General features: G+C 51.1%; 1 protein-coding gene across 9 annotated transcripts in view; it reads left to right on the plus strand.

The window, feature by feature from the left end:
• The window catches only part of Map4k4 (mitogen-activated protein kinase kinase kinase kinase 4), an 84,458-nt gene that overhangs the window by 5,892 nt on the left and 55,368 nt on the right, over positions 1-23,198 (plus strand). For all 9 annotated transcript variants that reach the window (XM_023717479.1, XM_023717480.1, XM_023717481.1 and 6 more), the window contains one exon: positions 18,132-18,188. In XM_023717479.1, the coding sequence (XP_023573247.1) occupies positions 18,174-18,188 (15 nt within the window). In that variant the 5' untranslated portion in view covers positions 18,132-18,173. Of the gene's footprint in view, positions 1-18,131; positions 18,189-23,198 lie in introns of those variants that run through there.

Consider the following 23,198-nt stretch of genomic DNA (forward strand, 5'->3'; position numbering starts at 1 on the left):
TTTGGGCCCTCTGGGAGAGGGTCTGTAGAGATGCAAGAAGCAGGATTTTGCGTAGCTTTGACCGCCCAACCCACTCACAGGTGGGCTCTGCTCTTAGGGCTGCTGTGGACTGCGCAGGAGCTGGCTCTGCGGAACTGTGTGCAGAGCATGGAACACAGCCTGTGAGGATCACATCTGTGCAAGCCAGGGCCGGGTTGGGTGACTCCAGTGCCCACACACGTGGGTGTTACGCCCGATGTGCCTAGCATGATTTTTCTTGGGTTTTCATGGCCAGGCTGGTGGGCTTATCAAATTAAGATTTGAGCTGACTTCCTGGTTTGGAGAATAACCAGTTTTGGGAATGTAAAAAAGAGTACAGTACTATCTTCTAGTAAAAAGAAATGTGAGTAAAGAAAGATTTTTCTAAAGATTTTAAATCCAGTGATTTTGCACAGGACGTACCGTGACACTCATGACCCAGGACTGGGCCACAGTGGAGTGACAATGATCAGGGGAGGTGCCAGAGTTCCTGTGAGGAGCGTGGGGGAGGAGGGTAGAATCCCTCAGGGAGTGCTTCTGTGGTGCGGACTTGTCTACTTTTGGAAATGGACTTCAGCCTGTAAAGACCTTCCCTCAAGCCAAACGCAAACCTCCAGCGTGCCAGCGAGGGGATGCAGATGCGGACCCAGGATGTCCAGCACCCTCTTTTCTTCTTTGTCACGCAGCGCTGTGGTTGTGTGACTTGTCTTTTGTGAGAAGCCAGTGTCCGTTTGCTGTTAAAGAGGTTTTATCTGACATAGTTGCAAATATCATTTACTCAAACATGAGAAAGCTAAGGTTTAAGCGACCATAGAGCGTGCAGGTGCGTGTGTGACGTGAGTGAAGCTGCACTGCACACGTAAGTAGGAGCGCGTGGGCTCTGCACCACGCCTGACCCACGGAGATGTTTCTGAGGAGCTGCACGCGGGTCAGATCCGGCTGCACAGCCCGTAACTTACTTTACGGGGAGGCCACTGTGCTGCCTGTCGGAGACGTGGATGCCCCCTTGGCTCTGACACGGCGTTCTGGCCGAATCTTCGCCTGTGAGCTCAAGCCCGCCTCAGCAGCATGAGGGTGACAGCTTGCTTGCCCTGCCTCCCCACAGAGGTGTGCGGGTGGATTTTTAGAGAAACACATTTGAAAAGTAAGTTGTGACTTTGAAGACGGCGTTTTAAATGTATTTTAATGATGTGCAAAGAATTACTCGCAGAGATAATTGTGCAGTGTAATAAATCACTCCGTAATTTTATCCTGCTTTGCAGCTCTTAAACTTTTCTAAAGCAGATTACCTTTGCGTCAGTGCAAATGCCCTGCTTTTTGGTAGTGTTTCTCACTCATAAGTGAGGTTAATGTAACCATGACCTTGACCTCTTCCACATTTTGTGGCTCTTCTACTTCCGTATTTTAATTTAATGTTTACCTTCTCTTTCTCCTGCATTCTCTTATTTATAAACTTATCTAGAAACCTTAAGTACTTTTGTTTGAAATAACTGTAGATTAAAATATTTATTTCATTACGTAACCAAATTTGGGGTCACGGATGCATAGCTGGGTAAGCTGGTGTGCAGTCCACTGCAGTGCTGTGGAGGTTTCTGCCTTTTCTGTGAAATGACCCCAAGTTGCTAGTTAGACTCTAAGGTGAGTGATCAGCTCCGGGAGCCGGGGCAGATTAGCAGAGAGGCTCCGGAGGGAGCTGGCCCGCTGGAGAGCAGTGCTGAGAGCCACACAGCAGCTACAGTGAGATGGCTGTGGTGCATGCACACTGTAGTCCTGTGCTCTGGGACGCCGAGGCAGGAGAGGCAAAGGCTTGAGCCTGGCCTGGGCATTTCGGCAATTTAGTGAGATCCTGCTTCAAAATACAAAATAAAAAAGGGCTGCCAATGCCGGTCAGTGCAGAGCCACAGATGTGGAAGAGGCCGTGGTAGAGTATTGGCTAATATGGAGATAGACAGTTGAGATAATGGTGTGTATAGGGTAGGGCTGTACAGTGTGTACTGCATTATGTACTGAGACATCTTGATTTTTGCACTTTAAAATGGTTTGAAAGGGAAATGTCTCACCAAGAGAAATGTCAAGTCGTTAATGAGCTGAATCTAGATAACAGGTAATGAGATAATTCATTTTTAAATTAGGACTACTCCCTTCACTTCTGTGTATTAAAAGGGGATGTTTCCATTTCTGAGCCAATTACTGTGCCTTAAAATGCAGCCCTGTACAAGTTCCTCTAGACTTCTTTGCCATAATCCTCTTTTGCCTGTTTTCAGATGGCTCATTTAATGTTCAGCATTCAATGACCACACGAATTAAGAGGAGGGCGCTTGGGAAACGCCTGCTGAGGCTGGCTGGGCCTCCTCAGGCAGCCTCTTTTGTGTTCACCGAAGTAGTGTGTCCGTACTCTTGACTGCTCCAGGAGAACTTGCTCTTGCCCAGAAATGAACAGGTGGCTGCCTGGTCTCAGTGCTCTAAGAATCTGCGCAACTGTGGGAAAAAGGAACTCACCAGATTGATTTGGAGTGATTGGGGGCTGGGCGGGGGATGCCGCTGCTGCAGGCTGCTGGGAAGGGCACCGATGCTTTGAAAACGATGGGCAGAGGGGCCTGCGGGCGTGTGGCTGTGAATGTCCTACAGTAGACTGGGGAATTGTGGGGCCAAGAGCAGCCCTTGGGGCACGGCCCAGGTTTGTCACACTTGTCAGTGGTGTGACACACAGGCAGTGTGGGGGGTTGGGCCTTCTGAAGGAGCCTCCAGCTGCATTGAGATTTAGAGTCTTTTTATCTAAGAATTGAGCATCCCCCCATTTCCCTTCTGTTTCAGAGCTTTATTTTTAAAAATTTAAATATTAGTGTTTTTTCCTAACTTGTGTCTGGCTTTAGCATCTCTGCTCATTTCCTTTTCTGCTTCCTGTATGAGGAAGTCACTCTTCCAAACTCTGGGTCTGTAGCTTGATGCAGTGTCTTTCCACTGGAGAGATGTGTGGGTAGCAAAAACGGAAGAGTGGGTGTTTGCTCAGTTCAGGGAGGAGACAGGGCTTGTTTGGGCCTCGCCTCTGTGAAGAGCCAGGTGGACTTTGTAGAGTTACTTAACTGGAAGTTGGGTGGAGAGGCTCTGTATTTGGTTTTCATTAGCGTTTTCTTCATTAGTTCAAAGTCATAAAGAATGTGTCCCACACTTCCGGGGCCCCATAGTAGAAAGGGTCCCCTGTGGCCGATGGCTCAGTCGCCCTGTGGCAGGCTGTTGTCTTGAGACCTTGCTGGTAACTGAGACCCGCGCGCCACTCTGCCAAGCCTGGAGTGAGCCTTGTCTCTCACCTCCAGCCGCGACCACCTCTGTTCTCCAGCCCTGCTCTCTGCGCTGGCTTCCTCCCAGAGATGGGCTCCTCTAACAGGCACCGGAATGGGTATGTGGCAGGTTGTCTTAGCCTTTAATTAGGCAGGAAATTTGTTCTAATAATTGCTGTGACAACTCGGCTTTCTAATAACTGGGTTAGAACGAGCTGTAATATGCTGTTGCCTCTGCTCAGCCCTGTTATTTTTTTCCTTTTTTCTTTCCCACAAATAAAGCTGCCTTTTGGATTTGGTGGTTTACTATAAATTGGTACAGTTTTTCAATATAAGGCTGAGTTTCAGACTTTTGGTGTAGATAATTGAAACAGATTTTCTTAATTGTTGCTTATTTGTATATTTCCTCTTCCCACGTGCCTTGTTACTATTAAGTTGCCTAAGCGTATGATTATATTGTGTCATAATCATAGTCATATTTTAATGTTCCAACGAGTTGGGGGCACTAAGGTGACTGCCTTTCCACACCCAGTTAGGGGCTGCCTGCCGTGTCCCTGTCAGGGTTTGGGCCTTCCGTAGCTGCCCAAGTGGCTCGCGAGGCAGCTGATCATGACCACATACTGTCGCTGTCCTGTTAACGGTAGTGATAATTCTCTCTGTGTCCTCCAAGATAATAAAGCCCCGTTCCTGTTTTCTTCTGCCTGTCCCCCTGCTGCGCTGGGGCACCTGAAAAAACCTACCAAGTAGCAACTGTCTTTTCCAGAGAATTCAGTGTTGGGCTAGAAAAGGCACAAGTTTCTTGTTCAGGAATAAGAGTCTTTGCAAGGTTATAAAGCACACACTGGACTGGCCAGATAGCTCAGTGGACTAAAGCGCCTGCTTAGGCAGATGCAGGAAACGGGGTTCCATCCCTGGCCTGCCGTGCTGGCCCCGCCCCCGGGGCACTCCAAGCCTGGGCATAGTGGCATGCGCCTGTAATCCCAGTGCTTGGGAGGCTGAAAATGAGAGGATCACTATGAGTCCGATCTCTGGAGTGAGACCCTGTACTAAAAAGTACATTAAAAATATATATATAAAGCACACACTTCTGTCTTCAGGGTTAAGATTCCAGCCTAGGTCTTTTCTCCTTTCATTACAGCCCTGTCATTTTAATTTTGCACGCTTTCCCTTAACAGTCACTTCAGGACCAACCCTACATTGCTCTTTCCTGTGCGGACCTTGAGGTAGCATGGCGACACCCTGGCCCTCACGTAACAGGGGTACAGTGTGTTTTTTCCTTTTGGCGTGAACAGGAGGTGAGATGTGAGCAGAGACAGAGCCCCAGCTAAGGTGTGTGGCGGCGGCACAGCAATGGGAGCCTTTTCCAGCCAGGCACCCGAGCAGGCACACACCTCCCCCTCGCCTACCGTGCTGCTGCTGCATCTCTCCAGTAGAAGGCAGGAGTGCTTTCATTTGCTCTGAGGGTCAGTGGTTCTATTGGATTCAGCTGTTTGGACTCTTCCCAGTTAAAAACAAAGTGCTGTTAGTTACAAAGCTAAAAGGAGAAGAAACTCTTGAGGGCCCAGGATTTCATTTATGGGTGAATTTTGATTTTTTTTTTTTTCAATAGAAAATTTTTGCTTTTACCAAAATCATATGTCCCTATTTGGTGTGTGGCTTCTTTGTGGAAACAATACTACAATTCAAGTGACTTGATTTTTCTTTCTCCTTTAAAGGGGAAAATTAACTGCTTCATTCCTTTAAAATTTGACTTGTTCTTATGAAGGCTGAGGGCCTCCGCACTCCTTCCAGCAGGTGCAGAGCTCCCTGATTCCCAAGCTGGCCTGAGGCTGCCTGGAGGCCAGCGGGGTCCAGAGGTCAGCAAGGGCGGCCCACTGCTGCTCACTGCCCACGGGCACACAGGAAGTGGTCAGGGCGGGTACCACGATGGGCACCTCCTGTGCTTTCAGTTGATTAGAAATCGCCTTTGTTCTCCAGTGCTGTGGTCAGAGTGTGGTACTGCAATTCTTGAAAGGATTTTGAGATACCTGTTAAAAGATGTGTATTCAAAGGAATGTCTGGAGGGGGTGGGCTTGGAGCTCTTGTTCATTTCTTGGCAGCCAAGTCGTACTTCATGAACATTTACCAGAGGACAGAGTCCCTCATATCGCCGGTGACTGCACTTACCATCCTGCTGTGTTTTGGAGACAAGATGTTAGCATGTATCTAGTGTGGGCCTTTACAGATGATCACTTAGATATTATTTTAGGTCTAAAATTTCATAAAATACTACATTTTTGTTCGTTTTGTGTCTTTGTGGAATAAAAACATTACGCATTGTGGTAGCGCCTGTGGTATGATTGGCAGCAGTTGGCTTGCGTCTCGCCTCCTTCTTAAGGAGGTATTGCCCTGCTCCTCTCCACTGGGTCTAATTATGGATCTAACCTGGGGTTCTTGGATTGCTCCTGTGGACTTGGAATCACGGGTGGACAGTTCTGCCCTCAGACGACCGTCACTAGGTGGCAGCAGACTGCGGCCAGGAGAGTGCAGAGAAGCCCTCCAGCCTACCCTGCTGTTTTCCTTAAATGGAAACAGAATCCCCGCATAGTATACTGGGTACCACGATTGAAACAGGATGGCCTGCGCACTTGGCCACCCGTGGCCAAGTCCAGGGTCTACCAGGGGCCAGCCAGGCATCTGTGGGCTCTCCAGTTTCCCTTGGCGTGGTACAGCCAGGCCAGGGCAGTGCTCGGAGAGGGTCAGAGGGCTGTTGGCTCCCGAGCATGGGAGGACTTGCCCCGAATGTGCCTTCTTGGCCTCTTCTGGGCCGTGACCCTGGTGGAGAGGCCTGGAGGCCACCTTTGCCCAGCACTGCAGCCACCAAGAAACACTTGAAGCAGGCTGCTTGTGTTGATTTCATGAAAGGGCAGACTGCCTCCCTGGCTTGGAGTCAGACGCCCCCTTGTAGACAAGCCTGATCCGAAGTTGCAGCTCACACACTGAAAGATGGTAAGCTCGGGACTTGGGGAATGTAGGGCAAGTCCTTTTGTGTGCCATCCTGGAGGCACACTGTGGAAGGACTGGTCTTTCTGGGAGCCCTGTCGAGGCTGCAGGCTGCTATGGCCCCTTTCCGAAGCCCTGAATGAGACTCTTGCATCTCCATCCAAGAAGGGATGAGGATGTGAGGTTGCCATTCTCTGCCTACCGTGCGCACTCTCAGCGCTAGAGGGAAAGTGGGGCGCAAGTGGCAAGGGGCTTCGTCAGTTTCCCGGAATATGGTGACCAGAGCTCTCAGGCTCCCTGTATGCTGGGCCTCACACATGCCTGTGGGTCCCCACCTTGACCCCCCAAGTGCAGGTGTTCAGGAGGGTGTGTGCCCGTGTGCACCCTCTTCTGCCCCCTCAGGCTTCACTTTGCTTGCAGTATTCCGAAAGTGGAGCAGAGTCGTCTTCCTTTGGCAGAGGGGTGCTGGGAAGTTCACAGCTCTGAGACTCTCGTTGGTTTTCTTTGTGACCCAGTAACGCCTCCTTGATGTAGCTCCTGGAGCAGGAATTACACCTGTCCTGGCCTTGACCTTTTCCCAGCTGAAGGCTCCAACTCCTCTGGGGGCCCTGAATTGTGAGTTTCTTCCATGACAGTGTGTTAAGAATAGAACCAGGGAGGGAAGGAAGACGGAGCCAAGAAGCAGAACTCTTAGGCGGATGTGCCTGTCTGGCTCAGGGGCCGCTCGCTGAGCAAACAGGAAAAGAGGCCAAAGGACTCAGACCCTCCTGGGTTTTGAATCAAGGCTGCTTCCTTTCAGGGTTTACATTTAATTTTATTAAACATTATTATAGAGTAATATCGACTTCAGTTTTCCTTCCATGTGCAAGTGTGCAAGTTTCATACAATAGATGAGTGAAACCCACTTCCTTGGAGTTTGGATTTTGAAGCAGTGTTGCAGAGTTGGGGAGACTTCACCCCTGCTAGCTGATTTCTCTGGGGACACGGAGGCCGGAGGCTCAGGTGTGGCAACCTGCAGGACTTCTCCAAGGCTGGTGACTGGGCTTGGGCACTTGCATTTCGCCTTTGTGGAAGAGCTGGCTGGTGGCTGCAGGCCTTGGGGACTTCACTGGGGACTCAGCGGCTGCACCCCAGGATGCTCCGGCGCCAAGCCGCACAGTGTAGGAGGGCGAGCTCTGCTGGACACCGGGCTTGTGCCCGCCCATCAGGAACAGCAGGCCTGTCAGCCCTGAGAGGAGAGGCTTTGTTTCCTCATAGCAGGGAGTCCGCTCTGGCGCCCTCTGTTGTCTCCATTTGGCTGTACTTCTTGTGTTGAGTTTGGGGGGACCTCTGAGATGGACTTGCTGAGTGCACAGGAGTGATCACAGAGAGGTGGCAGGCCGGGCCTCCCCAGTGTTGTTCGTGAAGGTCAGTGTACACAGAGCATCCTCAGCGTTCGCATGCAGGCGAGACCTGTGGCCTCTTGGTTCTTCACCTGGAAACCTACTGCTGCTTCCTGCTGTGCGTGGGCCCGGCGAGGGTGGCAGTGAGAACCAAGACCCTGACCTGTGGTGGCCTGCGGTCTGATTTAGTCTGTTTTCTCCTGGACGAAATTTCTTGTGGCTGGGCGAAGGGAGTGTGACTGCCCTCCTGTTGGCCTGTGGCAGAGTTGGTTCAGGCCTGCTGTCAGGTGTACACAGTGCAGTTGCCCGGTCACCCGTCGACGGGGAGCAGGAGGCAGGAAGAGAGGGCCCTCTCTAGTCGGTGTTCTGGCTGGAGGGGTTTGTGGCATCTACTGCCGGGATGCTCCCCAGCTCTACGGCCACGCCTGCATGTTCTTCCACTTCCTGGAGAGATCCGTGCATCTGATCAGCTGCTGGGGCGTGGGGGAGGGCGGGGGATGTGCCTCACACTGTCACATGGGGTTCAGGGTGGCCTTGTTTTGGGAGGCTCCCAGTTCTCCAGGGCGGATGTGGGCTCTGGTGTTCACCTTTCTTAACGTTATTGGGGATGGAGGGCTTGAGATGCTCAGGCCCCACCCTGGGGCTTTGATCCGAGGGATCTGGGGGAGTCCTAGATAAAGCTCAGTGTTAAAGATGCTGGCTTTCACAGCCCAGCTCTGTATCTGTTGTGGCAACAAACAGGCTGTTGTCTCTTAGGGCATAGCCTGGGCAAGTTCTGGAGAGCAGACTTCAGCTTTAAATCCCAAGGGCCTGCAGGGACGACATAGTTAAATCAGTGGGCCCTGAAGCCCACACACAACACCTGGGACTCCGCCTGCCCTGCCCTCTTCATCTGGAGCTCCACCCTCCTGAGGAATAGGCGTGGCTTCCTCTTGTGGGGTTGTGCTGAGGATTTCCTGTGTTAGGTGGTGTTTGCATGCTCCTGTCGGTGGGGCACTCACTGAAACGCAGGACACACACGGTGCGGGGACTCCTGGGAAGGAGGCAGAGGCTTGCTGGTCGCTGGGGAGGCGGAGGAGGGGTGGTGTCGCCGCAGCCCAGGGAAGCAGCCAGACCCTGCTTCTCCAGCGCCCTCGCCTGGAGCAGCCCTCCAGAGCTGCCTTTCTGTTTTATTGGCTCGCAGAGGCTCTCACTGTGTTCTTGTTCTGAGAAAGCACTGATGGGCGTGTCTGGCTCCACAGAAGCGATTACATGACTTTGAGGAAAATTCAGCCTGCTTTTATAGTGTGGCTCCTCATAATTCATCCTGACTTCTAACAACCGATGCTGTGAGAAGGGAATTTTCTGTGTTCTGAGGTAGGAACTCCCTCCCTGTTGCTATGGAGTTATCTTTAAAGTCAAGACCCCCCCCACCCGCCCAGTTTCATTTTGACTGAGTTAAATTTTACATGGGCATGATATGAGTTAGAATAATAAGACTCTGATTTTATTTTATTTTTTATTATTTTATTTTTGGCGGTACTGGGGATTGAACTCAGGACTTTGCGCTTGCCAGGCTGGCACTTACGCCGCTGAGCTATATCCCCAGCCCCAAGACTCTGATTTTAAAAACTTTAACATGTGGCCTGAGCCCCTCACTTCTGATAAGAGAAGGAACCTAGAAGGGAAAGAACCTTAAAGGAAAACTCTAGGAGTGGATTTCCTCCGTCATCCACTCGCTTTTCAAGGAGAAATAGTGCAGCTGTTAGTCAAGAATGAAATGTCACGTGGCTGTTCACACAGGCAGTCAGAGCTGTGGAGGGACTTGGACACCAGCAGGAAGGTGACACTGCCCGCTGAGGGTGTGCCTGGGAGGTTTGGCGCTATGGACTCTCCGGGCATGTAATGCAGCAGCTGCAGCGGCAGCGGCATGGGTGTAGAGGCCGGGTTTAGAAACAGTCCAGGGAGATGCGAGCCTGCTTGGTTTGAGTTTATGTGAGGAGTGTAAATATATCCTGGTTTGAGGGTGATGCTGTTTTAAGAGTCTGCTTCTGATGTGCTGAGAAGCAAGGGCCACTTTGAAGGCCTTGATTGAGGGCTGGGCTGGTGGCCGCAGGAAGGGGCGCGGGAGGGTCAGCAGTCCAGAGCGGGAGAAGAGCCCCTTGTATCAGTCCTTTGCTTTTTTTTTTTTTTTTTTTTGGTGGAACCGGGGTTTTGAACTCAGGTCCTTGTGCTTGCCAGGCAAGCGCTTATTCTACCAAGCCATTTCCCTGGCCCCTTTTGCCTTTTGATCTGTGTCTGCAGCACTCAACCTTTTCATCCAAGCCAGTGATGAGACAAGTTGATGAGGAACGCTTTGCTGATCTCTGAATGATGTTTCAGTTTTTGTTTTTTGGGGTTTTTTGTTTGCTTTTTGCGGAACTGGGGGTTGAACTCAGCCTCTTGCACTTGCCAGGCAAGCGCTTACTCTACTGAGCCATTTCCCCAGCCCCTGATGCTTCAGTTTTAAAAGTATGATCTGGATGTAATCCTCAAAAGCAGAGTGCATGGTAAAGCCAGAAAGAGAAATGTGGAGAGACTTCCTGGGGGCGAGGGGAAGGGATCCACAGAATCTCTATTTTGTTTTTTTGCTCAGAAACAGTGGTTGCGTCTCAAAAAATAACCTTTTTTTTTTGTGAAAATGCACTACCTTTTTTCTGTGCTGCTATCGTCGGGAGTCATGAGGGAGCCTCCTCTTGAGTCTCAGCACTTCGTGGGCTCTGCCTGTGGCAGTAGGTATGGCGTGGCTGTGGCTGCCGCGCATGCGTACCTGTGTGCATGCGTACAGGTTTGCTGGGGCCAGAGGCCCGTCTAGCAGTGCTGGCCATGCAGACGCAAGTTCCTCCGGTGGGTCAGTCACGGGACTTCTGCCCGTGTTGGATTGAGCTGCCTTTAGGCGAGCGTACTAACGCGCATGGCAGCCACGTGGTTGGTTGCATTTAAGGCTGCACACCGGCAGGTTGATGAGTTGCCCAGCTGTGACTGTCAGGTCACACAGTTTATAGGCTAAAATATAAAATAAATTTGCAAGTAGTAAAGACTGGGAATTTTCATGCTGTTAAACATTCTTTTACTATTTTAAACTAAAATTTGCTGAGTCTGAACTCATTTGGGATTTTGCAGGGTTTTGCTGTGTAGCCCAGTCTGGCCTTGGACTCTGAGTCGTCTTCCGGCTTCAGCCTCCCAAGTGCTGAGACTTGCGGTGTGTGCGCCTGTGCACGGCTTACGGGAAACTTTGAGCGAGTGGAAGAGAAGGCAGTTGCTGTGGGTGATGCATGTTAGTGATCACTGCCGGCAGAATGTGCAAGTTCCAGTGTTTTATATATTGCTAGTGATGGAAGCTTTATCCTTCTTTGTTTCTCTTGGACCTCTTACTATTGGTCTCTCAGATTTGTAGCCTTCCTATTCATCTGACTTGTTGTCTGGCCAGCAGGCCTGCATCTTCACTGGAAAGGCACTGCCCGTTGTCCCTTCTGATGGACTTGTACCACGTGTCTCCAAGAAGCAGCTGTCCCTTCCTCCTTCCTCCTACTGGGCTATTGCCCAGCCAAGGCTGCCTTCCCTGCTTTGAAAGAATTGCTTCTAAATTCTTGGGGCAGTGTTGCTTGTCTTTGCAGCCTTTCATTTTGTGTTCTCCAGACGTCTCCATTTATCTGCCACCGAGGGGCCACCGAGGGGACTTGGGGTACAGTAAGCAATAGCTCATCCAAGCATAACCCAGCTTGCTGCCTGCAAGCCCTGCAGTCCTGCACTCCAGCCCGTCAAGAGAGCCCAGAGTCCAAATGACTGGCCCTCTCTTTGTACTGCCTGATGGCATGTTCCCTGAGGCTGTTGACTTAATTGCAAGGACTGGATAGTAACTAATGTTCATGATTTCCCTCTGCATGGAGAAAAGCACCTTTAGTGTACTTAAGAGTTTAAGGTTTGGAAAGATTTCTATCCAGATTGGCCTCTAAAAAAAAAAGACACGTAGAAGTTTCCACTAGGTAGAACGGTGGCTCGCTCTCTGCCTGGCAAGTGGGTGGTGCAGTGCTGGATAACATCCCCACAGGTGGTCTGTTTTGCTCTTTATTCCCAGCACTAGTCTGCAGGGCTCGTCTTCTCTGAAGGGAATGCCCTTCTAGACAAGGTAGCTGCCTCCCAAGAAGGGTGTCACCATGCAGCCTTTCACTTTAAGCTCTTGGAGCTTAAAGTGAAGTCACAGTCTGGCTGCCCTCACGGCGCTTCGATGTTCCTGTGCTTTCTTTGTCTGCCTGCTTCTCACCCACAGCCACCTGGAAGGGCAAGAGGAGCAGACGGGCATGTGGTGCCTGGAGCAGGAAGCAGTCGTTGCAAGGCTGAGGTGTGCTTCAGGCTCGGTGCTGGAGGCCAGTGGTGAGCAGTGCACATTGCTGGCTGCATGCTGTACTCTTCCTGCCCTCTCCAGGAGGTGCTGGGAAGCAGAGCTGTTCCCTGGATGCCTGGCACTGTCTCCTGTCTGAGTTAAAGACGTGGCCCCTTATCTTAGTTGGTTGCGGAGTTCTTTCTGCATAATACGTCCTCCCCCTTTGATAATTTTGGATATTTCATAGACACTTCCTGGAAAAGAGCCCTCACAAGGGAGGCTTGTGGTTTTGGGGTTCACCATGCAGAACCAGTCAAGCTGATTTTTGCCTTTGGGGCGGGTGGAAAGAGTGGTCAGCACATTGCCCAGTGCTGAACTCGTGCCACTAACCACACGACCCCCAGGTTCCATATTTGCTGTGGAAATCAGAAAATGCTAACAGGGCAGTGGACAGGAGCTTCTCAGTTGAACCATGAGTGGTGTGGGTGAGACCCGCCTGGGAGAGACTCGATAGCCAGCTTGGACTGAGCTGCCTGGCACGTGGTGTCCCCTCGCTGTGCATTTACTTCTGCATCTGTGAAATCATCAGTTTTGTTGACAGCTTTGCCTGTCCTTTAAGCTCCTGAATTCCTCTTAAGTTACATGCTTTTATGGAGCATTCGCATTTACACATGAGGAGTCCTGACCTGCACACCCTAGATGCCTGGCACTGTCTCCTGTCTGAGTTAAAGACTCCCTTCTCCCAGGAAGACCAGATGCAGCATGTGTCTTCGGAATTACTTACTGTGTCGTCTGAAAGTGAGAGGACGGCTTGAATTTGGCCCTTTCTCATCCATCATGGTGAAGTGATCCCCACCTCTCGGAGAACCCTAAAGATCCCTGAACCTGGTTTAAAAGGTCCTGGACCTCTACACCCTACCTAAACAGCTCTTGTATTGGGTCTGGGGTGGCGGAGCTGATGAGGTGGATGAGGCTCTGAAGCTGACGTGCTTCCCAGAAGAACCAGCCTCCCCGAAAAGCTCCTTAATTCCAAAATACAAACTTGCCAGCAGAATATCACTGAAAAGGAAGGGGCATAGGTGAAGACAAGGAGCTCTCTGGATGCCACTCACGGGATGGAATCTCTTCCTGCCGCATGGGGACCTGGGCACTTCCGTGTCAGGAGCAGCTCTCGCATGCTGTTCTTGTCCTTGCTTGCCAGCACGTAGCTGGTGTGCTTCTGGTGATGCATCTGGGTCCTCCCCATTTGTTCTGGCTTGTTCCTGCCTGCCTGCCTGTTCCACTGGGATTTGGGAAGGATTTTATTGCCATGTTTGTGTATAATCAATGAAAACATTTATTTGTAGAATAGCGTACTTGGTCGTGATAATTGTCATGGCTGATTTAAAGTCTATGGCCTGGAATAGTAACAGCTGTGGGTTAACCTAACCTTCCTTCTGCTTTAGTTCCTCCTCTTACCACAGGAGGCGGGCTCAGGAGCGGGAGGGGCTGCCCCGGTGTCTGTTCTCCACTGTCCCTGGGACTGTCCCTACTCGCCCTTCCCTGACGGGCTCAGACTGAGCACACAAGGATTGGGCTCTGGAAGAAAGGAAGATCTGTTACTCCTAAATCACGGATGCTCTTAGAGAGGGGATTCCCTGAGCGAGGACCGTAAGCGTCACGGACCACTTGCGCAGTAGTCTGTCAGTTGTCTCAGGATCAGTGACTGCTAGAGCTCTGAAGAGGTGCAGACCTGCGAAGCGCCCACTTAGGTGAAGCCCTGTGGGGAGAAGCCCTGCCAGGTCACAGTGTACTTCCTTGTGAAAGCCTGAGGTGGGGGCACGTTAACGAGGGCATGTTGTAGGAGGAGCCATAAATGTGTTGTTAGGCAGTTGGTACAGGCCAGCCCCGGCCATCCTTTTTTAGGATGGGTTCCCAGCTCGAGGATGCTTTCTCTTGTTGCGTTCACATGCACCTCTTCCAGGTGCCCTCTTACTGTGAACAAGGCCACTGGCAGTGGCCTCACCGGTGGGTGTGTTTAATCATCAGCCAGATCTTAATGCGCTCACGGTGCTACCCTACAGCATGAAGGAGTTGCCGGGCTCTTGGCTTTAGTAGGCGATTTCAGAAGACAGGAGTATCTCCATCTTTTTGCTTTGCTTCTTCCTCTAGAGATTTAAAAGCTCCCCAGGAAGGCTCTTTCCTCTGCCTCCAGACAGACTTCGCTGAAGCAGGCGGACAGGCTGCCACAGAGCCCTGCTCTTTCAAACCACGTGGCGTGACTTTTCTTGGAACATGTGTCCTAAGTGGATTTCATATTTGCAAGTACAAGTTGGCAATTTTGACTTGGTTGGGACTAAGGAGAGTTGAAAAGTAGGCCAGTTTCCCTAGCTTGGAACTCAGCCAACAGTAGTTTTCTCCTTAAAAAAGAAACAGTCATTTTCCTAAAATTTAAAAACTAAAAATGAATCAGAAGTCACAAAGGTTGCTCAACAGAAGAGTGATTGTGGTTACTGTGAGACAGACTTTGATGAAATGATACTGACGGAGAAAAACTTTAATTCTAGATCTTTTTTATGTTTCCCCTTAAAAGCATGGAGTGGCAGTAATTTTAGCTGTTTCCTTAAAAACAAAACATTTTGATAGCAGGGATTTGGTGAGGTGGAGGAAAGAGTGGGAGCCATGTTATTGTCTGATTGGTGTCGAGGGGGCCCTGCTGGCACTGCCCCTTGGGGACATAACTTAGTAATGAAATCTAATTGGAGTTTCTTGTGTGCAGAACAGGTTAATGACCTGCTTTCGAGCCTTCCTAGGGTTTTCCAGGGCCTACTGAGAAAATACACCTGAATAATATTTGGGAGCTTTTCATTATTCAATGCCTGTCGGTGCATTAATGTTTACTTGACACCACAGGAGTAAAGCGAGCCGCGAGCCTGTAATCCCTGCCTCTGGCGGCATGAAGCCCCCGGGGTACTGCAGAGCACAGGACCCGAGTAGAGCTCGCGCATGGGTGCTGGGTGCAGTTAGTGTGGCTAAGTATGGGAGAGTGGGAGATAGGAAAGGAGGACTGCTCCTATTAAGTTCAGAATCTTCACTTGCTCAAGTCTAAGTTTCAGTGACCATGTGCCAGCTGGAAACCACGACAGATTGTGGTCTGTTACTTGGGGAAGAAAGGACCTCACGGGGCTGTTAAATAAGGTGCTGGAGCCCAGGCACAGGCGGTCTGCGTGAAGAGCACCTTCCCCACCTCGCACCCTGCAGTGCAGCTTTTCTCCGACTCCTCTCTCAGCGGGCCCAGTCCGGAGCAAGGCCAGCTGCCAGAGCCCAGGGACGCCAGAGCCCAGGGACGCCGCCAAGGGGTAACAGCCCCCAGGGCTGGCCCAGTGGACTTAGCTGGCCTCTGGGGAAGGGGGTCCAGCTAGTCTCCCAGTGTGCTCTTGGGTAGTGCTGTCAGTACACACCCCTGAACTTCAGAGGCGCTGGTGCTGCCTCCCTCCTGTGCACTTTGAGCCCCAGCTCCCGTTTCCTCCCTCGGGTTTTCTGTTGGCTGCGTTCATGCCTTGTCACAAAGATGGCCCATCTTTGCAAATATGCTGTTACTTCTTTCAAAGTAGGAGCTTTGCTTTTTTTTTTTTTAATTTTTATTTTTAAAAATTATTTATTTATTTGTGTGTGTGTGTGTGGCCAGCTCAGCCCACCAGGGGGCGGGGCTGGCTGGCATGTGGTGCTGGGGGATTGAACCGTGGTTCCTGTGTTTTGCTAAGCTTGTTCTAAGTAGGTGCTTTAGACCACTGAGCCATCTCACCAGCCCTTTTTTTTTTTTTTTTTTTTTTAAATGAGAAAGTAGCTTGTGTTAATATCCCTGTCTCCTCTAACACTGGCCTTGCTTTTTGAAGTTAAACATAGTCCTCGATGGATTGGTCGAGGGGGCTGCGTCCTGAGTTAGGAGAAGAGGGCGGGAATGAGTGCAGGCTCCTGCTGGCTGGTGGTGGAGGTCCTGCTTGCGCCAGGCACGGGCTCTGGCTTCCCAGCAGGCACCAGGCCCACCAGGCGTCTGAGCGCACCAGATCCCCGAGGGCCTCAGGGAGCTCTGAGGGTGAAGCTGCTCTCCCAGGGAAGGGTAGTGGCTAGAGGGAGGATGAGAGGAATGGGAGGAGTAGGGACCCGCGGCTGCCTGAACCCCAGACCTTTCTTCTTCCTCTCCGAGTGGTGGAAGCAGAATTCTTACAAGGTTTGCTAATTTAAATTTAAAGTGGAGCCAGTTTGGAGAATTTAGTATGTGGTCATGAAGATTAAAGCTTTGGTGTGGGCTGGCCTCAGTCACAGAAATAATCGATTCTGTATTGGGTCCTGATTTATAATCCCTTCATCAGGAAAACTTACATTCTCTATAAAGCTGAAGCTACGTGAACTTGCGGGTCTCGGATCTTACGCCTCTGCTGGCTTTGGTGATGGGGAATGAGCCCGTCAGGAAGCCCGGGAGGGGTAAGGGCTGCCGAGTGCCTCGGAGGTGGCCTTTGAGCCTTCCTGGAAATGGCCTGAGGGTCACTTCCTACTCTGCTGTGGGCGGCACCGTGCGGCCACATGTGGGCTTTTCAGGAGTGGCTGAACCTAGAGTGCAGTTGATCCGAGGTGCGGTGGAGGATGAAGGGTGTTGGGAGTAAGGGTGGGTGTTTGCTAAGGCAGTCGCTGAGGGCCTAGCCCGCCCTCATCCCGGCAGCCAGGATACGCAGTACGGGGGCAGCAGAGGCTCGTCTTATCCCTCCGTTGCTTGCTTTGCTGCCTTCTGCCTGCCATAAAGTGTTCTGCTCTGTGGTACCTCTCATACCTCGAAGCCAGCTGATTATGGACTGAAACCTCTACAAACCATGAGCTAAATAATAAATAACCCTTTCCCTCTTTAACTTTGGGTGTCAGGTATTTTGTCTCACAATGCAAAAGGTAACTAAGATACTACTGTAGCCTGTTACGTTCTATTTTGTTTTCTCGGGTTCAAGAAAATCAGAATTTGGCTTCATGGTCATGCAGCCTGCCAGAGTCATAGGAGTGCTCGCGTATTGAAGGGAGCAAGGTCCAGCCTCACTCTCGGGATTGTGCGTGACCACCAGTTGAGAGCCCGTTTGCATCTCTGTTACTGCAGGCAGCCCTAGGAAGTGGCCGCCACTCCAGTGGGGCCAAGACTTGCCCGTCTGCGAGTTTCCCGGTCCCAATTACTGGATGTCCTAATAGTCCTGCAGTGTCATTTGCATGGGGTTGCTTTGTCCAGGTTGCACTGTAAGTTCCTGTGCAAGCTCTTCAGAGTAAACAGACTTTTCTTCCTGTTTGAAGTTATGGTCACACTTCATCATGAGAGCACAACACAGGCCCTTTGAAAAGATGGGGGTGCTTTTTGTGTTTGACACTTGCAAAAAGACTCTCCCAAGTCCCTAAGTAGGGCACACTCAGGTATCTGTGTAGCTCTTAGTTGCTGGCCCAAGAAACGCCTGGAAGAGCACCAGAGGGGTAGAGAGCGGGACAGCACGAACAGTGGCTGAGCCAGTGCTGCTCATGTGAGTGAGAGGAGAAAGGTGCGAGATCTGTTTGTAACACCTGTGATAGAAGGGGGTTTCCAAGTTTTAGGTTCTAGGTCAGGGCTTACAGGACAGCCATAGGAAAGCAGCCTCAGTGCCCCCAGGCTGGTAATTTATGGAACTCCCTTCTTTCTGAGCTGTGGATCCCTCAACTCCACCCTCGGGATGGCTGGACAGTTCCAAAGAGAATTCAGTATAACACTTGTGAAGTCAAGGCATGGTGTGAGTGTTGAGGGTCCACCAGGTCCAAATTGCAATTACCTGTTTTTTTAATATAAAAATAAATAGAGGCTTTGATTTTTAAATGTGCAATTTTAAGGCAAGAGCGGTCGGTCTGCTGTGGGGAAGAACACACACGTTGTTCGGAGAACGATGAGGGAAGTGAGCCTGTGGAAGCAAGGGGGCGTTGGCGGCTCCTTGAGGACCATGGGTTCCAGTTGGCGTGATTTAAAGATGTGCTTTGCTTCTACTCCAAGGTGCTGTCGTTGTGGGGAGCAGTGCTGCTGCGCAGCCATTCGTGAGCCGCTCTGGCCTGCGCCTGCAGCTGTGTGCTAACTGTCTCCTTTGCTCTGCTTTTCAGGGTCGACATGTTAAAACGGGTCAGCTGGCGGCCATCAAGGTTATGGATGTCACCGAGGTAAGGTTGGATCTCGCTTTTTTAAAGAATTCCTTACATAAAAGGACCCCATAAAATCCCTCCCCAATAATGTGAGAGGATTGTTCTGCCCGGAGGCCTGACCCCAGGGACAGATATTCCCATGTGGCGCTGCAGGATAGTCCCTCCAGCAGCAGATTAGGGCACTTGAGTTGTTGCAGATGGCCTCTGCGTCCCTCGGATGCAGTAAGAGTTACCCACGTCGCACTTGCGCACCAGAAGCTGTCTGCGTGGTGTCATCCTTGGCCAGCACCACGGACCTTAACTGGAACCAGCCTCTCTAGTGGGGAGAAGGGACTGAGAAGGGCCCTGGAGGCTGCGTGGGCAGGGGGTGAGGCTGTGGGTGGGGAAACACTGCTCCAGAGTGTTAGGCTGCGTTTGTGCTATTTCTTTTATTTTTAACATAGGGGACTCAAAACGACCCGGCCATGTTCCCAGAGGTTGGAAAGCAGAGACATCTGCTAGAACGCTGAGCAGCTTGCTGGCAGAGTTCAGTAGCAAAAATAGTTCTTGACGTGGTCACTGGAGGGTTTACTGTGCAGCTCTAGATGGGGAAGAGGGGCTTAACCCGGGCAAAAGTAAATCTGTGGGAATGTACGGTCCTCTGAACATGGCTCCATATTTAAATTTGAAAAGCCCATTGATTATAAAGACTAATATCTTATTTATGTATGGAATTTACTTTATGTTTTCATAGCTTGCCTAATTAGGAATAGGACTCAGCATTGTTACTTCACAGATTCTAGAAAGAGTTACCCAGCATCTGGATGAATCAGGAGGGTCTGTAGCTTCCTCAGATTTGGGTCTCCCAAGGGAATACTGCTAACTCACTTTCAGGAGTGCCGTCCAGGAACACACAACAGTGTCCCGTCTCTCTCTGCTGGTTCCCAACAGTGTGGGCAGCTGCAGTGTGTGTGTTTGTCACTTGAAGTCAGAAAGCATAAGATGTGTTTAGACCACAGGATGATGGAGAGATCCTTATTAAAAAATTTTGAGGATGGGACATTTTATGAAGTGACATGCCCTTTTCTCAGAGAAGATGCTAGAGGCATTTAAAATGGAGAAACCCTGCTTTGTGGTTGAAGTTGCAGGAGAGTGGTGTGGTGGGTGAGGTGTCTTGGGGCTCATTGTAGGGCCTGCTTTAGGCTAGGGTGCAGCTGCAGCGCGCACTTAAGAGCGCTGCCTCGTGCGGCTCCCGTCTGTGCAAGCCCTGGTCGGGCTCGTGTGCCGCACTGGGAAATGGTGACGCTGGAGACCTCGTCTCTGCAGATTGAGTAGCACGGTTCTTGTTTATTGGCAGGCTTGTGGGCTCCATTTTAAGAATAAGCTTTGAGATTTATCAGCAGTGTAGTTTCTTGCTGGTCTCCTGTCAGGCACTGTGGCCTGCACAGGCCTGCTGGCCTTCACTCCTAGGGTGTCCTGAGGGCTGTGTTCTGTCCCGAGGCCTCCTCACCTCCGCCTGGCCCGCAGGTGGCGTGCACAGTGCAGGACCATACGGGTTCTCCCCACTGCCGCCTCAGAAGCCACTCTCGGTGCTGTGCTGTGTTCTCCTCCAGCCAAGCCTCGAGCACAGTTGTACAGCCCACTCGAGCCTTGCACCCACGGTAGCTTTCTGTCTAGTGGGGCGCTGTGCATGCTGGCCAGCCCAGGGCTGTGCTGTTGAGCCCAGGCCCACTTCCGTATTCTGCTTCTGTGGAGGTGTGTGTAGCAGGCGTTCTCTTGGCTGAAAAATAAGCATTGTTGGACACATGTGAGGTGTGTTTTCAGGACTCCTTTAAAAATAATTAACGCTAACCCCATGTGTTCAGGTAAAATAAAAACCAGATGGAGAGTCTTAAAAACAAGAACCCCCTCAGCCATGTGGCGCTCTTACGTCTCCCTCAGGCTTCTGGCTGTGAGTCTCGTGCTGGGACCTCGCTGTCAGCAGAGCTCAAGGAGGACTCAGTGTCTCAGTGCTGGTGCCCGGAGACCAGCGGCAGCTGGCGCCTGGAGGGTGCCCCTGCTTCCCTTCTGGGCCGGTGCTGCTGGTGTCTGCTCCAGGCATGGCTGTTGTCCTGGGCTCTCTGGGAAAAGCGGGCTTCTGCCTGGCTTCATCTCCGAGCAGGGAGATTGAATGTGCAGGCTTGGGACAGGGATCCTGACTGCTGTGGCAAACCCAGAGGTAGGTAGCAGGCCCCTGTTACTGTCAGGTTCAGGCAGCAGGAGGCCAAGCAGATGGCAGGGGGAGTCCAGCTTGGAGCCAGCTGTGGTGGCTGCAGAACCACGGGCTCCTTCACCTATCCGGAGCCCAGACCCCCAGCCTGGGGTGGGCGTGGGACCATGGAGCACACTGGGGTGTGCAGAGCTACTGAGGCCTCGTGGGCATTAGGACCTAGCTGTTCTTAGGACTTGGAAGGGCTCTTTTGAAAGGAAGCAGTGTTGCATTTGGTGTGGGGAAGGCAGGTTAGGGATGTTTTCAAACTGGGTGACATTAGTACAACATGTCTGTAAGGTGAGCTTTGCTTTATTTAAAATGTATAGATTCTGCTGAGTGTGGTGGTGCATGCCCAGAGTCCTGGGGCTTGGGGGTGGACACAGGAGAATCGCTGAGTTCAGGGCCAGCCTGAGCTACAGACAGGGGACTCCCACGTATATTCATTCAGTGAAATTTCCAGGGAAGTACGGGGAAGCCTCACATCCCCTTGAGTGAGTGTTCTCATGGTAGCATCTTGTGTGAACTGTCATGTAGCCTTGTCATTGAAGTCTATAACACAGCAGGCAGCGCTGGCTTTCATGAGTGGGGGCTCTAGCTAGCAGATGATGATGATTTATTTATTTTTTTTTTGGCAGAACCGGGGATTGAACTCAGGCCCTTGCCAGGGAAGCGCTTATTCCACTGAGCCATCTCCCCGGCCCCTTATGCTAGCAGATTGGGCTTCACTGTTACCTGTGTCCGCCTGCAGCTAAGAGATGAGGCTGACCATTGGACGCTGATGTGGGTGGAGTCCACAGGGCACGCTTAGATGCCCTCAGTTTTGACAGTCATATTTTGGTATTCCTGATGTGTTGTAAGGGATCTTGGGATTGGTAGTTCAAGTTCTTCTTAAGGATTCTTTTTATCAGTATGTGTTTGCAGTATATAATACTTACATCATGTTAGGGAATAAGGGCATGAGCTTCATATATCTTCTTTTTTTTTCCTGGCTGGCTCAGCCCACCCTGAAGGCGGGGCTGGTGCAGCATATGGTGCTGGGGACTGAACCTCAGCCTCATACCCCTGCCTAAGCTTGCCTAAGCAGGCACTTTAGGCTGCTGAGCTGTCTTGTTGGCCCTATCTTAGTGGTTTTTTTTTTTTTTTTTGTTCCCCTTGGTAGTTTAAATTCTTGATAGGTTCTGTAGTTCTTGCCGTTTTTTTTTTTTTTTTTTTTTTTTTAATGGTACCAGGGATTGAACTCAGGACCCTGTGCTTGCCAGGCAAGCACTTACTCTACTGAGCTATCTCTCTGGCCTGTTTTTCTTTTTTGGACACGCAGTCTTGCTATGTACTTCAGGCAAACCATGAACTCGAAGTGATCCTCCTGCCTCAGCCTCTCAAGTGCTGGGTCACAGGTGTGCGCCACCACTCCCGGCTCAGCTCTTCCTTCCTGTTGGGCATCCTGTACTGCACGACCCATGAGGGACTGGTGCTTACTCTGGTGATGGCTTCTTCCTTGCAAGTTGGATCCCCGTGACCTCAACTGGCCCTCCGGGAGGCAGAAAGGTGCAGCAGCCCGAGCAGTGATTATCAGCTGGGGTTTATCTGAGAACAGAATCGTTGTGTGAGTTTCACCAACTCCTTCTGGTTGGGTGTGGTGGCCTGTCTGAAACTCTGTTCCCTGGAGGGGCTGAGCCCAGCTGGAAAGCTCAGTGACAAGTGAGGCCCTGGCTGAAAATAAAACATAAAGAAAGGGCTGTGGTGGCAGCTCAGTTGGAAGGTCCTTGCTTAATGAGAAATGTCTGTCTGCGACTGTTCAAAAACAAGTATCTCTTACTTCATACTTAGATTTATAGTTCGTTGGTTTTGTGTTGTGTATGTTGTTTGGAAGTGAGTCCTGGTGTCACCTGATGCTTGGCCTTTAAGTACTGAGTGGGGCCTTCTTCTCTGTTGCCTTCCTGCAGCCCATCACCACCCTTGAGGGAGGGCCCCAGACGCCCCCCCGCTAGCCTGCATTCACACCATCTCAGTTGTTTTCATAACTGGCTTGTGAATCTTAGTCCAACCCAGGTTTGTTCATTTCACTTGGTTACCTTATGGTTTTAACTCATTTTTAAGCAAATACAATTTCTCTGCAGGCCTTCCCCCCTTTTGAGACAGGCAGAGAGAGAGAGAGAGAGAGAGAGAGAGAGAGAGAGAGAGAGAGAGGCAGACAGACAGAGACAGAGAGAGATGGATCAATTGATCCTTGCCTGTTGTTGGCCACAGCACTAGCGTTGTTGGTGAGCCAGGTGACACTGTCCTGCTCTTCATTCTGCCCACCAGTGGGCCCTGCCCGGCCCAGATTATATCACGGCTGTAATCCTGCCCACAAGCCTTAATCGCTCACTCTTACACATTTACAGCTTTCCCTTGGAGGTCTGGCCACTGCTTGAGGTTCAGTTGTCTTGGGGGTTGCTAGGGCCCTCACAGTCGCGAGCCCCATCCCCTCCTGTCTGCTGGCCAGCGCTAACTGAGGCGGTGCGGATGCATGCCTGGCTGGCTGGATGCTGGTGCTCCGCGCGCCCACGGTTATTGCTCTGTGTCTTTCTCTGAGCACGGAACTCTGGCCACTTCTCCTGGGCCTTGCTGCTTTTAAGTCTGGGCGTTCTCAGACATTCTCACACACTGGAACTTGGTGAGCAGAGTTGGCCAGTGTGGAAGAGTCACTTCTCAACGATAGCTACGTACACTTGTGCATGTGCACTCGTGTGGTGCATGCTGAGTCTAGAAGTGCCTTCATGTGCATAACCCTCTTTAGTTCTTATGGTTTTTATACT

Source organism: Octodon degus, unplaced genomic scaffold, assembly GCF_000260255.1.
Source record: "Octodon degus isolate 3935 unplaced genomic scaffold, OctDeg1.0 scaffold00052, whole genome shotgun sequence".
Classification (NCBI taxonomy): domain Eukaryota; kingdom Metazoa; phylum Chordata; class Mammalia; order Rodentia; family Octodontidae; genus Octodon; species Octodon degus.